General features: G+C 36.5%; 1 protein-coding gene across 2 annotated transcripts in view; it reads right to left on the reverse strand.

Moving 5' to 3' along the window:
- Positions 1 to 15,898, reverse strand: part of nbas (NBAS subunit of NRZ tethering complex) — a 277,731-nt gene that overhangs the window by 46,490 nt on the left and 215,343 nt on the right. For both annotated transcript variants that reach the window (XM_088625619.1, XM_088625618.1), the window contains one exon: positions 3,271 to 3,410. In XM_088625619.1, coding sequence (XP_088481745.1) covers positions 3,271 to 3,410 — 140 coding nt within the window. The remainder of the gene's footprint in view (positions 1 to 3,270; positions 3,411 to 15,898) is intronic.

Here is a 15,898-nt window from a genome sequence, read left to right on the forward strand (position 1 = left end):
AAAAGCAATAATTTGTTGGGGATTTTTTTGCATAAATTGTTTCAAATATTCAAAGATTCTAAACTTAATTCGTAAAAATGTAAATCTATTTTTAACTAATATTATGGGGTGGAGCAAAATCAAAAGGATCATATCATTTCTCAATCGTCTTTGCTATTAAAACTAATTGTAATAATGTGTTGTATAGTAAACATAGTACATGACTATTTAAACTTTTTTATAAGCACAGTCAAAAATCCACCTTCATATCTTGCCATTATTATTGATTTGAAAAAAAAAAACATTTAAGCTTTAAAAGATCATGTACTATCCATTTGGTCTGAATTGTACTAAAATGTACAGTAAGCCTATACTCATTTTATGAATTACAAAAAATAAATGGTTGGTCTTAGTAGAGGATGTGAAAACTGAAACAGGTGTTATTTCTTGTTAAATAATTTGAGTAATCAAAACCTAAATTCTTTTGATTAGGCTGATTGATTGTATAGCTATAGGGAAATATAAATTGCATTAACTTCTTATTTTTTATAATAAGATGTTAACTGATGAATTTTGTAATTACTGTTGATGAATAGCAGGTGCAGGTATGAGGTGTGTTTTTATACTGCTAATGTGTAGGCTTCTAAGTCCTCAAGGTAGAAATTTAATCATCTTTTTACTGCATTCAGGTTCACAGCATGTTACAGAAAGAGAAGTGCCAGTGATGCTATCTTACAATATTATATTCTTGATTAATACTGTAATATTATAATATTACAAGGGGATAATATATATATATTATATATACTGTGTTTTATATTTTATATAATGTAATATAAGTTGATATTCATATTCAAGCAAATAAATACTAAATCAATCTGACCACAAAACAACAACAACAAAAAAATACAAAATATGCAAACATTACAGGAATACCAAAAACTGCAAAAAAAAAAAAGGGTTTTGCCTTCTTTACATTGCTGCCTCATTTTAGAGACACGAATGCCTTAGCTTTCACAGGTAAGTTAACTGATCTACTATATACTTTATTATAAAGTCAATTTCAATGGAAAAGGTAAATTCAGTATCAGGCTGTATTTGAAAACTTTTAACCATGCTTAACCTTCTTAAGAACCAAGTATACGTTAATGAGTAATGATTATTTAGCTGCTCGATGTATCTTTTTAATTTGTTATTAGTGGAATTATCACTTTATCTTCCTAAGGTACTGCATATGACAAGATAAGTTCTTGTATGACAAGTTCTTCCAGCGACATGCCACAGAGACTCTTAAACACTTACTTCCAAACATTTTTTTTTGTGTACTATCTTCTTGGGCTGCCATCCCAACTAAAAAACCCTTTTAGGGTCTGAAACTAGCCAATAACCATCCCCCAAATCCAACCCTGAATTTGTTAATGCTAATGAATTGATAACCAAGTCCTCTTCTGAGGAAGAGAAATCTCACCCTGTGTCTCTCCTTTGTTTTTTAACCAAACCTTTAAACACTCAGTAAATGTTTAACCAGCAGGAATCATAACCTTTTAAATACCTTCTAGTAGCAACAGAGTAAACCTAGTCTGCTGATCCTGGTTGTCAAGGGACGCTATACCATAACCTTTCTGGTGCCTCTGACACACCACAGCTACTACTGTAGTCTGCTTCTAATACACTACAGTTACCATATCTAGATGACCGATAAGGAAAACCTGCCTTATCTGGCAGACAATAACATTGCTTCCACCTAAGAGCACTGAGGGAATGAATCCCAGTGGAAAACCTACTTGAGTCAAACAATAATGACAAACTGGGATGGAAATGTACATTTTCATTTGGCAAGACCATTGTCGCAAGGTAACAAGTGGTTTAATTGGAAACCAATGCCATGTTCTAACAAGAGAATAACAAATGACTTAAATCCAAAAGAAACTGTAAGGGTGAACTGCAAAGATATGTCAGAACTCCTTTGCCAGGAGTAACTACACCATGCTTACATCATGCCGGTAGAGACCTATCCAAAAACAGCAACAATTGTTGCCAAAGGGCCTCCATCAGGTAGATGTAATCATTACAGTTTGAAGAAAAGTTTTAAAATTAGTTTGTGCATTATTTATAATTCAACCTAATTTGACATTACTGGTAAGGGGTGAAAACAGCTGCAATGCATTATAAAAATAATATTTTCAAACATTTGCAGTATGTGTAAAAATGTAACAGTCCAAATTAATTTGAAACCACAGAAACGTAATTTAAAACGTTAATGACTTGAACTTCATCACTGCACAACAATTTACTTTTTCCAAACAGCCTTAGGATGGACCTCTCAAGTGAACAACATGCAAATGTTCTGGTACTGTAAGCAGTTATAGTAGTCATGTAATAAAAAAATGCTGTCACTAAAAAAAGCAATACCCAAGTGTACAGTATATGTACAGTACCTAACACACAAGAAGAAAATAAAAAGAAGTATATAAATTAGTTATATATTATACACAAAAAGAAACATTAAATGTTCTTTCTTTGAATACCATTTGCAATCAAAAGGCATTTCTCTGCAGAGACACTGATGAATTAAGTACATAAGACTATCATCCTTTATAAGGAGAATCTTGACAGCTTTGTGCTTCCTTCCTTGTAATAAACAAATACAAAGTCCCAAAAGAATAGATGATATAGATCTATATCAGATATTCTTTTCTGCATTTATCACAGTGCTATTGAACATCACCCAATTACATACTGGTCTGATAATCTGGTCTGAAGAACCAAAGTTTCCATGAATAAAAAAATCTATTTATAATTAAAACACAATTCTGAAGCTATCTGGGATACGTAAATAAAACACAAATAAAAGCAAATATTTGAAATCAATCTTAATTAGAAAATAAGCAAATTGGCAACAGCTTCCAATAACAACATAAAGGAAAAGAAGCACTGAATACAATGTTGTTCCCAACAAATTTAACAATAGCATTTGGTATTTGGTACTTTTTCTACTTGCTAGTTGTACCCATGGAGAAAGCTTTTTATCACATCTCAATCAAGCATAGATGGTCATTTTTACATCTGAATGCAAAAATATGCCTTTTAAACCTGAAAGGCAGAAATAATTGTTTAAGATGTGAATGTACAAAGTAACTGAATTCAAATTAGTAGGAATTTTAAGTCTTGATTTTTATTCATGATTAACAACAGAAAAATGACGTTTTTTTTTCTTGTTATTTTTAATGTTAGTGCTTTGTGACAAGAAAGACAACAAGAAGATATTATGGAAATCAAAAATGCACTTACATCACTTCATTTGTCACTGGTGGCCAGGCCTGGAGAAGTAATATTAAGTGCTGCATCTCTTCCCATTTAATGCAGGACTCTAACAACTCCATAAATAGCTGGTATCGCTTTTCTTCATTCTCAATATCACCAACTTCCAGCTAAGGGAAAGAAAGGAATAAAAAAGCCACATTTTAGTGCAGATCAATGTATTTATACAATCTAATAATACATCATCTAATTTAACAAATTCCACATTTTTACAATGAATATTCATTTTAAAAATATGAATACATGATTTACAGTATAGTTCAACAAAATGGTCCATCATAGGAACGTAGTGAATACTTTTGCAAGGCATGGTATATATAGGCACCCGGACATTGCCTGTTTCTCTGGGGCACAAAAATGAGTTAGCATATGGAATAATACATGCAGTAGAAACATGCATCATCATGTTTAAGGTCAGTGAAGTCTCTAAATACTGCATTCAAATTATCATTTACCCTAAGTTTATCAATGGCTATAAAAGAATCCAAAGAAAAGCTCAACCTACCACTTCTTACTGAAGTGTTAAGAAATCTTAGATTACTGGTATAGTGGTACCCTGCAATGAAGACAAAATAAATGTATCGTGTCCCCATGGGCTATGAGAATGCTTGGTCGGGCAACAATTTAAATTATTTAAATCGTATATCCAAGTTGACAATGAAATAGTTAACTATACTAATAAATATTCACAACTGGTGATGCCAATCTCCAGATTTTAACCCAGATTAATAATTGTAGCCTGAACATAAATGGAAGCAAAAGGTTGGAAAGAACATAGATCAATTCTGCTTGGAGCAACGATCAAAAATACCCCCTCAGAAGTCCCAAAGACAGTAAGGTTCACAAAACAATAACTACAGTGGTTTGAATAAATGTGATGAGTAAATGTGTTCTAGGACTTAAGTTTTTCTATGAAGATATTAGATTATAATCAAACATTTTTTGATTATTCAGCCCTTAAAGGTTTATTTTGTAAGATGTTTTGTCCCCCTTTCACAGGTAATATCAGTAAATAATCGAGGGATCTTAATGTGTTCCTGAGTGCCTCCCATACAGACACATTTCGTATGTACAACAGAACCTTGAAGTGAGTAAAAACAAAGAGTTGCCTAGAAAGCTGTTTTGGTCTGTCTTTTAGAATCTTCTGACAATTAAGATGAACTCATAGACAGGGTTTGTAGTTATATATCTTTCTGCAAAGAAATGGTGATTCCTATGAAACCTGTTAAGGTTTATTCAAATAATAAGCCTTGGGTAAACAAAATGCTGAAGAGCCTGCTGTACTGCAAGCACATACAGGGTAATGAGTTAAGAAATCAGATCTTTAGTTAGAGTAGAAACTAGAAAGGCAAAATTAAAGTATTAGGAAAAAATTAAGGTGAACTCAGTTCTAATACATTTGAGAGCTGCATAGAGCAGAATGAATTAAAACTGTCCTGGGACTGAAGAACACTGAAAGTTACAGTACAGATGCAGCCATTCAAAATGGGTGAGGTATTTCGCGGCATACCGTGTGTCACGTGACTAACTATCCGGCGTCGCCTTGTAAAACCGCCAGGGGGAGCTTAACCTCTCATGTACAGCATTTGAGCCTTTAATTTTGAACTGTGTATTACAGCATGTTAATCAGCAGTCATTAAAATGTTGGTCTATTTTATGAAAGCAAGATTGCTCAGTTGGACAAAAGTACACAACCTACCTTTATCAGAAATATTTATGCATCAAAGCCTTTACTGAAGATATTACTAATAGTATTAATAATGGATGACTTTGGACAAGCTGTATACTCAAAGTATAATTTCTTTAGCACATTTGTACAAGCACTTGGAATCTGTCCAAGCCATACTTTGTCAGGCATTTTGTTTTACTTCAACGGGCATAAAAACTTCCTTGCTTTTAACAGGGCGTTTCATAATTTCTAACTACGAAAATGATTTAAAATGCGACACCTATCATGAAAAGAAAAAAATACACACCAGTATTCCATTTCTCCCTAAACATTGTAAGCTTCGAAGTCTTTAACTAACGTGATACCGGAGTCAACAAGCATACTTTTAGAATTTGATTAAAAGGGAATATAATATGGAATCGCGTATCTCAAGAATTTAATAACGGTATGATTATATCCGTGTACTGCGGCAGGGCTGTGTAGGGCTGTTTCGCCTGCCTGTTCATGCGAGCTGTCTTGTAGCCTACTGGTCTAGGTGCGTGACTACCAACTGGCAGGTTGTGTGTTCGAATCCAGCTGGTGCTGGACCTTTCAGTTTTATTTATTTATTTTTTAATCGCGTAACATAAACATATTACCGTATGCAAACTGTACTGTATACAGTATGTATATGTATATTTAATGTCTTAACTGTGCCCGTTTAAGTATTGAATATTCATATCTAATTTTACCACTGAAGGGAAATCTTAACATAAACATACAGTATATGGCTGGTCTCGGTACTTTAAAGAAAAAAATACACACCAGTATTCCATTTCTCCCTAAACATTGTAAGCTTCGAATGAAACCACTAAATAAAGACATAAATATAGAAATCTTAAGATTTGTTTTATTTAATGTTGGTAGCAGGATGAACTGTCAGAGTGTATATTTTGTCGCAAAGTTGCTGCAAGATGTTAACAGTGAAAAAGGTATTTAGAAATGAGTTATTTCAAGATGAAAAAGAAAACATACACGAAACATGGTTTCATTACGACCAGAATCGGTCTTGAGATATTTTTAACTTGATTTACAGTATTTGAGAGGTATGTCTTAACACCGATACTACAGTGCTTAAGTACTGCTCACGTATATGTTTCTAGGTTTATATTATGCATTTCATACGGTCAAATTACTTTTGAGCAACTAATAAGAAGCGCAAAACGGTATGCGTTTTAGTTTCGTTTTGTGCTGGAACCCGTGGATTGATTAGAGATATCAAGTACATACAAGTCATTTTTTAAATGTTGTAGTTCGTCTTGAAAAAATGTTACTGGTACATCATCTATCAACAATTACACAGGTTCTGTTTCCATATTGCGGATTTTGGTTAGGTATTATCAAATCCAGTGGCGCTGTGTTTTAGTTTACTGAGTCCCATGTCACATGGTCTGTGATTGAAACCTGTAAAACCGGTTTAATTCGTCACAGCCAGCACTCTTCAGGTGTGAGGGTCTTCTGCTCAGAATGAAACACTAAAATGTTTGTGTATATTCTAATGGTTTATGGCCTTCACACGCGTTACAGTATGCTCCTATTCTTTTTATGCTCAGCTACTAAGATTTCCCGTCAGTGGTAAAATTCAATATCTACAACGGGCACAGTAAAGACGTTTACAGTAAGTCTTTCTACGACAGACCAACGGACCACGAGTGCCCCTATCGGTCAACCAATCACGCACCGCGGTACCCCGTGTCATCTTACCTGCGGTACGTGTCTGTACCGCACACTTTGAATGGCTGCATCTGTATGTTTCAGTGATCTTAGATTTTCCTTAGCTTTAAACATTGGCTAAATTCATCACATTTTGTGTGCCCTTTTTAGTTAATTTCTTTACATTTTAAAATATCTGGCAAAGTTTCATAATCTTTAATTCTACAAAGCTTTCAACTTTTTAACTGTAGAAATATACAGTGTTTTCATCTGCATGTAGTCTACCCTGGCATTGTTGTTTAATTGTACTTTATTATACTACTTAACATTCAGTTCCAACATCCATTTCCTGGATTTTGATGATGGTCCTAACTTCTTTTTCCACAACCAATTTAAATTACTCTCTGCTATCAACTTGACACAGCATGAATATGTTTAAAAATGCAACATCCCAGTGTGCAAAAAGACTCACAACGGGAAATCCTGCCAAAGGTTTTTCCATGAATTACTGACTACGGGAGTTTAAAACTTAAGCTATCAACATACTTAAGTTTTTTTACATTTTTCTATGGAGTTTTTGCTAACATTTGTAATTTCACCTACAAATGCATTCAGTTTTAGTATAGCATTTTTTATTAAAAATCTATCCATCCATTTACTAATCACTTTAATACAGGGTCACCTCTAATACAGAGTTGCAGGGAAACCAGAACCTATCCCAGCAAGTAACGGGCACAAGGCAGGATATATCCTAGATGGGACGCCACAGACGCACACACTCATAAAAGGGACAATTTTTGCAGAAGCCAGTTAACCTACCAGTATGTCTATTGACATACCGGAGCACCTGGCAGAAACCGACACAAACACAGGGCGAAAATACAAACCCTATGTAGATAGCACTCTAGGTCTGGAATTAAACCTAGGGTCCCAGCATTACAAGGCAGCAAGGATAACCACTGTACCACTATGCCACCCTTAAAAATAAAATAATCTATTAAAAAAATTGTAATTGAAAATAATGGGCCATACTGGAAGCGCGGTTGTGGTGTGGCATTAAGACCTATATATCTTTGAAGCCTCTAGAAAACTAACCGACACTTCTGCCTACCTAGCTCTCCAACAGGACCATACCACTGATTACCAAAAGGAAGTGGTATCCACCGTCTCCATTCTTATCAGCAGTAAGGAGCTCCCCCAAGGGCAAACAGGCTCATCATTGAACATCCGCAGGTATCTCAATTTCACCTTCTCCCGAAATCCACAAACCAGACACTCCTGGACGCCCCATTGTATCAGCATGCAACTGTCCGACTACTTGCATCTACTTACATCTACTACTTACTTACTCGACAGCCTCATGAGACCGCTGGTTTAAGGTCTTCTCTCATCTATCAAGGACACCAACCACGCGCTCCAAATTTTTAATGATTTCCAATTTCAGGGCCCCGAATGCTTCATTTTTACCATGGACATCACATCTCTTTACACCGTCATACCTCATAATGACGGCCTTACAGCCCTCAAGCACATGCCGGACAAATGCACAGTGCTTGATCCACCCACCCACACCCTGGTACACCTTGCAGAATGGGACCCAGCCATGCCAATCTTTTTGTCGGCTGAGTAGAAGAACGCATCTTCACTTCCTACACCGGCTATGTCCCTGACCTCTACAAGCAATACATTAATGACTGCTTCGGTGCCGCCACATGATCTAACAACCAGCTTGAGCACTTTCTGCATCATTTCCCCAACTTCCATCCGTCCCTCAAATATACAGTTAACATATCTTCCACTACTCTTCCATTTCTAGACATCAACTTCTCCATTAACTACCACCGACTGTCTACTTCGGTTTATTACAAACCCACGTATTCACACAGCTATCTCCTGTATAGCTCATTTCAGCCCAAACACTAAAAACTCTCTCCCTTTTTCACAGTTCCTTCGGCTACGACAATTATGCAGCGATGACATAGATTTCTAGAACCAAGCCCTCAAAATGTACTCCTTTTTCATCAACAGAGGATACCCTAGCAGTGTTATTGACAGGGCCCTTTCCAGAGCCAAAAACACCCCTCGGACCATCAACTCAATCAGGAACTCCTACCGTAACAACCGCATTCCTTTGGTGCTTCCCTACCACACCAGCACACTTCCTGTCCCCAGAACTATTAACGGCACCTTTTCCATCCTACAGGATGATCACTCCATTGGGGCCCTCTTTTCTGAACGCCCCGTTATCTCATATCACCGACCACCTAATCTGCGTAACCTTCTTGTTCACAGCTCCCTTGACCGCCCTCAGCAACCATCCACACCAGGGACTTTCCCTTGCAACAGAGCTCACTGTATCACCTGCAAGTACATATCTAACACCACATTCATTCAAGGCCTCTCAGGACAATTCCGGATCACCCAGATGGCATCTTGTACCCCCAGCAAGCTTATTTACTGTATCTCTTGCAGGAAATGCCCAGCCATCTACATTGGAGAAACAAGAAGGAGACTCGGAGACCACTTCATAGAACATGTCAGGGCTGTGAAGATTAAAGAGCTCTCCAACCCCATTGTTTCACATTTTACCTCTGACGGCCATGATCACACTAATCTCTCCGTCTGTGTTCTCAAAGACGGTTTTCCGAACTCAATACATCAGAAAGACTACAGAAACTAAAATTGTCCTGCAGCTAGGATCACACCTTCCCCCTTTTTTTAACGACAGACTACTTTTCTTCTAATTCGCTCTATTCACTATAGGTTTCATTTCACACCTCTCTACACCTATCCTGACTTCACAACTCCTTATTGGCCTCTCTTTCTGTTCCCTGCTCCTGCCTCTCGCTCCTCCTCTCTCCCAGCTTTTGTTCTCCCGCTACATTACCTTTGCTCACTGCCCTGTCTTTCTCACACCTGAAGAAGGCTCCACGGCTGAAACGTTGTGTTTTCTTTCTTCTCTTTTCAGCATGGAATAAACCTATTACTTGTTGCTTTGCAGCCTACGCATGCTGATGCAGCTACTCACCTGAACTACAACAGACTGTGAATATAGCTTTACTGGTAAAATGTTAACAGGCAGTACTCTATACAACAGTTCCTATATAATAATATTACACTTGCAACTTAGGGTTTAGGGTTTCATGCATGTTAAACATTTATAATACAACTAAAAGTGGTGATTGAAAACAAAACATTACATACATATTTAGCAAGATGGTCATATTAATTGAAACAATTTGATTGTCATTTTTCAATATGCAGTAAGCTTTTGAAATTAAATTATTTAACAATTTAACAAGTCAACTACACTGTTGATTTCTGTAGAGGACTAAAACTGTCACCAAAATAAAAAAGTCAAGTTCTCTACCAAAGGCAAGCTGTATATACTAGGCCAAAGGAGCAGTATTTTTATCATTCATTCAATACCCAGTCAAAAAATGCTAATTGACAGTCTTGTTTTATAGAAGGAATAAATCATCAATATTGTGAATGTATAATATTCATAGACTTTCCTGGTTACTTTGGAGAGACCTTCATAATTAAAAAGATGAAAAGCTCCTTAACACCACAGTTTAGAAGGGAATATAATAAGCATGCACATTTCAAGCACACCTGTAATTAAAACAAGATACCAAGAACACCTTTCTAATAATAAACTTAGGACCAAACATACTTTGTTTAGAGCCTACAGTTAAAATTTGAAGAATGTTCAAAAAGCTCACAAGTTAAAAAAAAAGAGCCCTGTGATGCGCTAGCATCCCATGCAGGATGTAAATATGTTTCATACCCTATGCGCTCTGGGATAAGCTCTGATTTGCTGCAACCCTTAACTGGAAAAAAAAATGCTTGCTAATAAAGGATACAATGCAGTTAACAAAAAATCACAGTAAAGGGACAGTTAACCTAATGGTTAAATAATACAGGGAAAAGGGTACCTAGAAAAAAAAATCAATGCTTTTCAACATTTACAAATTATCAATGCCCTTAGGTGCCAGGATTGCTGGTATAATTATAAAAATGTGAGAAAATATATAAAAAGGGGGAATTGATAAATAAGGTGCATAACTGTAAAATATACACATTTCTAAATGTATTCATTTCAAGAAAGAAGGGAGCACAGAAGCAAAACTCTCTATACCACTTCATCACAGAGAAAGTGAAATCATTGTGTAAAGATCCAAAGCTATGACTATAAAATCCAATTTTGACTGGATTTATGAAGTTCAAAGTTATTTGGATAGTTGCTATTCCACTAGACAGAGGACATTAGAAAATGTAGTTCAGTTAGAAAAGGTGCTTGTGATGATGGCTTACCAGGACTTAAAAAAACTCTAGTATTACCAACATATTACATTTTCAAGACCACTATTTAACAAATGAACTCACAAATGATGGATTTATGATAGTTACATGACAACAAAAACGCGCGAGTCTGACATTCACAAACAGCAATTCACAAATAATTGACTTCCGAGTCCATTGGGAAGATGCTGTATAACTTGACAGGATAAAACACAAATTGAGGTTCTGGACAATCTCACAAGGAATATGAGTAGAAGAGAAAGCTGAAATGTTTGCTGTAAAAAAGAAAGTCTTTATTAATGTGAAGAACAAAAATGTTCTACTTCAGAGTTGGTTTGCATTGTCTAGGTGAACAGATGGTTTACAAAGTTACCAGAATATTTTAGCCAAAAGCGGGTGGCTTCCATTATCAAGCTCTAGCTTAGTCAAAAGGACAACAATACAAAGCATTCATCAAACTCACAAAATCAATTATCCAAAGTTTAAAAATGGTGTTCTTGATTGGTTATCAGTCTCTAATAGAACAATTATGGTATGAGCTGGGGAAAACCATACACACAGTGCCACAAGTACAGACCACACAACCTGGAAGACAAAGTGAGGTTCGGCAAAGAGAAAAGGTCCAATATAAGAAATTTGCCAGGAGAAGTGGTTAAATCTGAGAAGTTTAAAAACACGTTTAAATATTTCCTTAAGCTCATCATAACAGTTTTCACAAAAACTGTGCGTTGCAGGTGTATAAATATGATAATTATGCATTTAAAAAATACATTATTCTAAAAATGTTCTACTTATACGTAAAATTTTGAAAACCTTACAAGCCTTTAAGCTTTTATCTGTTGGAAAAAACATTGAACAAACATTTTTTTATGCTGAAGCAACTGTATTTTTTTCAAAACAAAAGAAAACAAAAATCCTAGGACATGTGTGACTAAATTTAGGGACTAGTACATATAAATAAAATACTGACTGAAATACATATAGACATACTTCCCTTTACATAACTGGACATAACTTTCCTCTTGCTCCTACTTTCAGTCAGACCTCAAATTCACATTTGTGTGCACTGTAGGACTGAAAATCTCCTAAGATAATACAAGAGTCTTGCTTTAAAGTCTTTTGCGACAAGACAGTGGAACTAAGCTAAAAAAAGTCACCAGTTATGAATAAAATCACTGTCACCAAATGAAAACCACATGCCTGAAATAAAATGAAGAGTTACTTTGCTGGAAAATGTTATCTTTGTGGAGTTTGTGTGTTTGCATGAGCTGTCTCTAGGTGTTCCAGTTACCTCTCACAATCCAAAGACATGCGGGTAGGTTAGTTAGCTTCTGTAAAGATTGGCCCTTGTGTGTGCGTCTGTGTCTGTGCATGCACTGTGATGTACTGGCGTCCTATCCAGGTGCATCACGCTTTGAGCCCATTGATTGCTGGGTTTGAAAATGGGCTGCTGGATGGAGTCAGTATTGCAATATTAAATAAAATCCTAAAATGAAAACTAATTATATGCCTTAGGAGAAGCCTTTGACTTAACACAAGGATGTGAAACAAGGACTTTGAAGGTAAAAATCAATATGTAACACACACATTAAAGTCACATGAATCCAAAAGAAAGAAGAGAAGAGACTACTTTTGATGCAGAATTGGAATGGCTGCACGGTATAGCCTCCTTTATTGACTTAATTAGCTAAACAGTGTAGTGGCGAGGCTTATTAATAAGGCAGAATTAAGTGTTTCTGAGCTTTCCCAAATTAGGCCTCATTTCTCTGTTCATCTCTGTGGTGCAGCCACAGAGAAACCATGCAGGCTGATTTAGGGTTCCTTTGATAAAAGACAGCTCCCAAAGGGGGATGCACTTAGCTAAGCCTGGCTATCATGATCAATGGTCATCCATTGGCGCCTATCTGTCTAGGGAGTGCCAGTTGGACATCTGGACTGCATTACTAAGTGTCAGGAGTAAGTGACTCATATCTCACCTTGATCAACCAATCAGGGACTGGTAGGGCCGAGTAACCCACGTGGGACTCTGATGCCCATGGAACTTTCAGCCAATCAATGAGCTGAAGTTCCTCCAGGTAAAAACAGGCAACAGAGAGATTCAGATTCAGAGAGATTCAGTAAGATTCTGGAGAGGATTCTGTGGACTGTTCTAAAGGGAATTCAAAGGAGAATTCCAGGGCAGGACGGCCCAGGAGCAGAAGGCTCCCAAGGGCAGGACATTCTCGCAGAGCGCCTCCTGACCATCCTGAGACTCAGCCCGGACAACCACGGAACGGCTAGTGTGTCCGAGTGCCAGAACCTTCCTTTGTTCTAAGAGTCTAGAGTGGAGGTTGCCAGAGAGTAACCAGCAGCAGGCCTCGTGAACAGGTCAGAACTGTGGACAGCTGAATCACTATTCAGAACTAGCTCTTCATCAGGAACGAACCGGTCCTCTTCCTGACTTGCTGGGACCCACAGTCATCTTTTCTCCTGTGCACAAACTTTGCTAGTTAAAGCCAACAGTGAGCATCAGCAGCGCACCGTCGCAAGCCGCACAGCACAGCCTGGCACGGAGCCAGAGAGCGCGGATTGAACAGCAACAAGCCTGCAGCTGTTTCTTTGTGCCCGCAGGAGATCTGAATCCCCAGAGATTGGATGAGTATTCAACTTCAATGCATTACAGCTCGAGAATTCAATTGTTATCCCAACCAGTTGATATCAATTTAATTCCTAAGAGTTATGTACTTGTTTCGAGTATCTAATGTAGAAGTTATAACCAAGTTCATTTATGAAACGGTCTTAATGAATGATATACTGAACGTATGTCCTCTTGATATATGTAACTCTTTGTAACTGATTGAATATATATCTTTTGTATTCTGATAACCCTCTCGATAAGATCTGTTAGGTTTACATGCATATTCTATGTATTAATAAATGTATCCTCGTGTATTAGTACCTGTGTGTGCGCGTTGTTTGAGTTATGTCGCATGGTTGGATTCTAAAGCCATCAAAAGAATCAACTTTGTGATTTACTGCTACAATTAATAATTGCCTCAGTAAATGCCCAAACCCTACAGAACTGGTGCCTTCAGAGAGCCACTATGATTACATATTTGGCGTCCCTGAACCGGTTTTCTTACAACAGTAAGGGCTGAGCTTGTGGGGTCTGAGAAACAGTGGCTTCCAAGTGGCTGTTTTTATTTAAAATGTCAAGACCTACTGGAAACCATGGTATAATGTTCACCTCCTGATGTAACTCTAACACCATATAATGCTGGTGCTAAAGCTCGGGGATGATGCACCACTTGCCAGAAACAAGAGGCTTTCTAATAATGGTTATTTGAAGTCATGTACATTAATTAAAAACAGTTTCAGATCTCCAGTAAATCGGAGATTATACAGAAGCCTTTATAAGCCAGATATATTGTTTTTTATTCTAATTTTTAAAATATATAGTACTGAATTACAATATTGCAAATGTAAATTATGATTAGAAAAAAAACAAATGTTGTTTTCCTGAAATTTAAATCAACAAAGCCCTGGAACATGATGATGTAGAGGTCAAGAGAGGGCTTACTACTAAATTATTTATGTTTCAATTAAGTTCCATTATACAGCTATAAATCCTATTATCTACAGGTATTTATACTGTCTTTTGCAAAAATAAAACAAATTATTGCCATTCTCATTATATATAGTGTAAATTAATGCTGAGTTCTGATGCATATATTTGGAAAATATGTTTCTTGAGAAGTGACAGGCAAAGTTTGATTAATTACAAGTTTGCTATCCTACAGAATTGCTCACAGTTCAGTCTGAATTGAATGTCTTAATCTGTATTTCAAGTATATTGTTTAGTGCACACATTTGCATAACTTCATCTATTCATTTCCAACATCATTCTTTCACAGAAAAACTAAACAAGACACTGTATACACTCAAATCCTCACATGTACCTTTGCACCTTTACCATATAAAAATGCACAAAAACGCTTTAGTGATTTATAATGTTCAAACGGTCACTTCAAACAAATATCTAAATGTACAAAATCTACTAGCTTTGACAGTGGGAAGGTGCAAGTCCATTCTTTCTGAAAAAAATGCTCCAGAGCAGACAAGCTCACTAATGCTCTGCAACTGTCAAGCCTTGTCATATTTTTTTCTTTTTGATTCAGCTCATAAGGACTGAGCAAGATAAGGGTATTCACTCTCTTCTTACAATACTTCTTCAGTGTGGCCTTTGCATTATGCTTCAGGTCACAGTCCTGCTGAACTGTGAATTTATGACCAAGTTGTATAGACTTGAGCAACTCATAACTGTTTTCTTCTAGGTTTCACTTGTATTTTGCACCATCGCATTTCCCTTAGTCCTGACACGTTTTCCACTCCCTGCTGATCAAAAGTATCCCCATAAGATGATGTTGCCACCACAATGATTGGCAGTGGGAATGGTGCTGATTAAGTCATCTGCTATGTTGGGTTTAACTTAGATTTTGAAACTCGGCAGATCACTGTTGTCTTCATAATGGAATATCTTAACCTGTCACCTGCATATTTGGCTGCTCAGTTTGGATTCTGGTAGAGTTTTATGATGTATATTTTATTTAATAATGATGGAGTTTTCTTAAGTAATAAGTAAACCATTTACTAATCTCTGACTCTCTACCACTTTATACCTGTTTTGTTTCAAAAACTCCTTGGTCTTCATGGTTAGTTTGATGTGTGAATATGTTAGTCGTGGCTTGAAATTAAATTTTTGTCTTAGGGAATTTACAGTGACAGAATGAGTTAACCCAGGAGAAGTTAACTTACTGTGATTATACATAAAGACCATTAAAATAACTGTGTGGCTTTTTTTATATTTGCATGCAAATTGATTTAGGGTAGCTGTAGCAAAGGAGTGGAATATTTATGCAAATAAGAAATTAGATTATATATCTAATTAATTTG

This window comes from Lepisosteus platostomus, chromosome 3 (genome assembly GCF_059453375.1).
Source record: "Lepisosteus platostomus isolate fLepPlt1 chromosome 3, fLepPlt1.hap1, whole genome shotgun sequence".
Taxonomy (NCBI): Eukaryota; Metazoa; Chordata; class Actinopteri; order Semionotiformes; family Lepisosteidae; genus Lepisosteus; species Lepisosteus platostomus.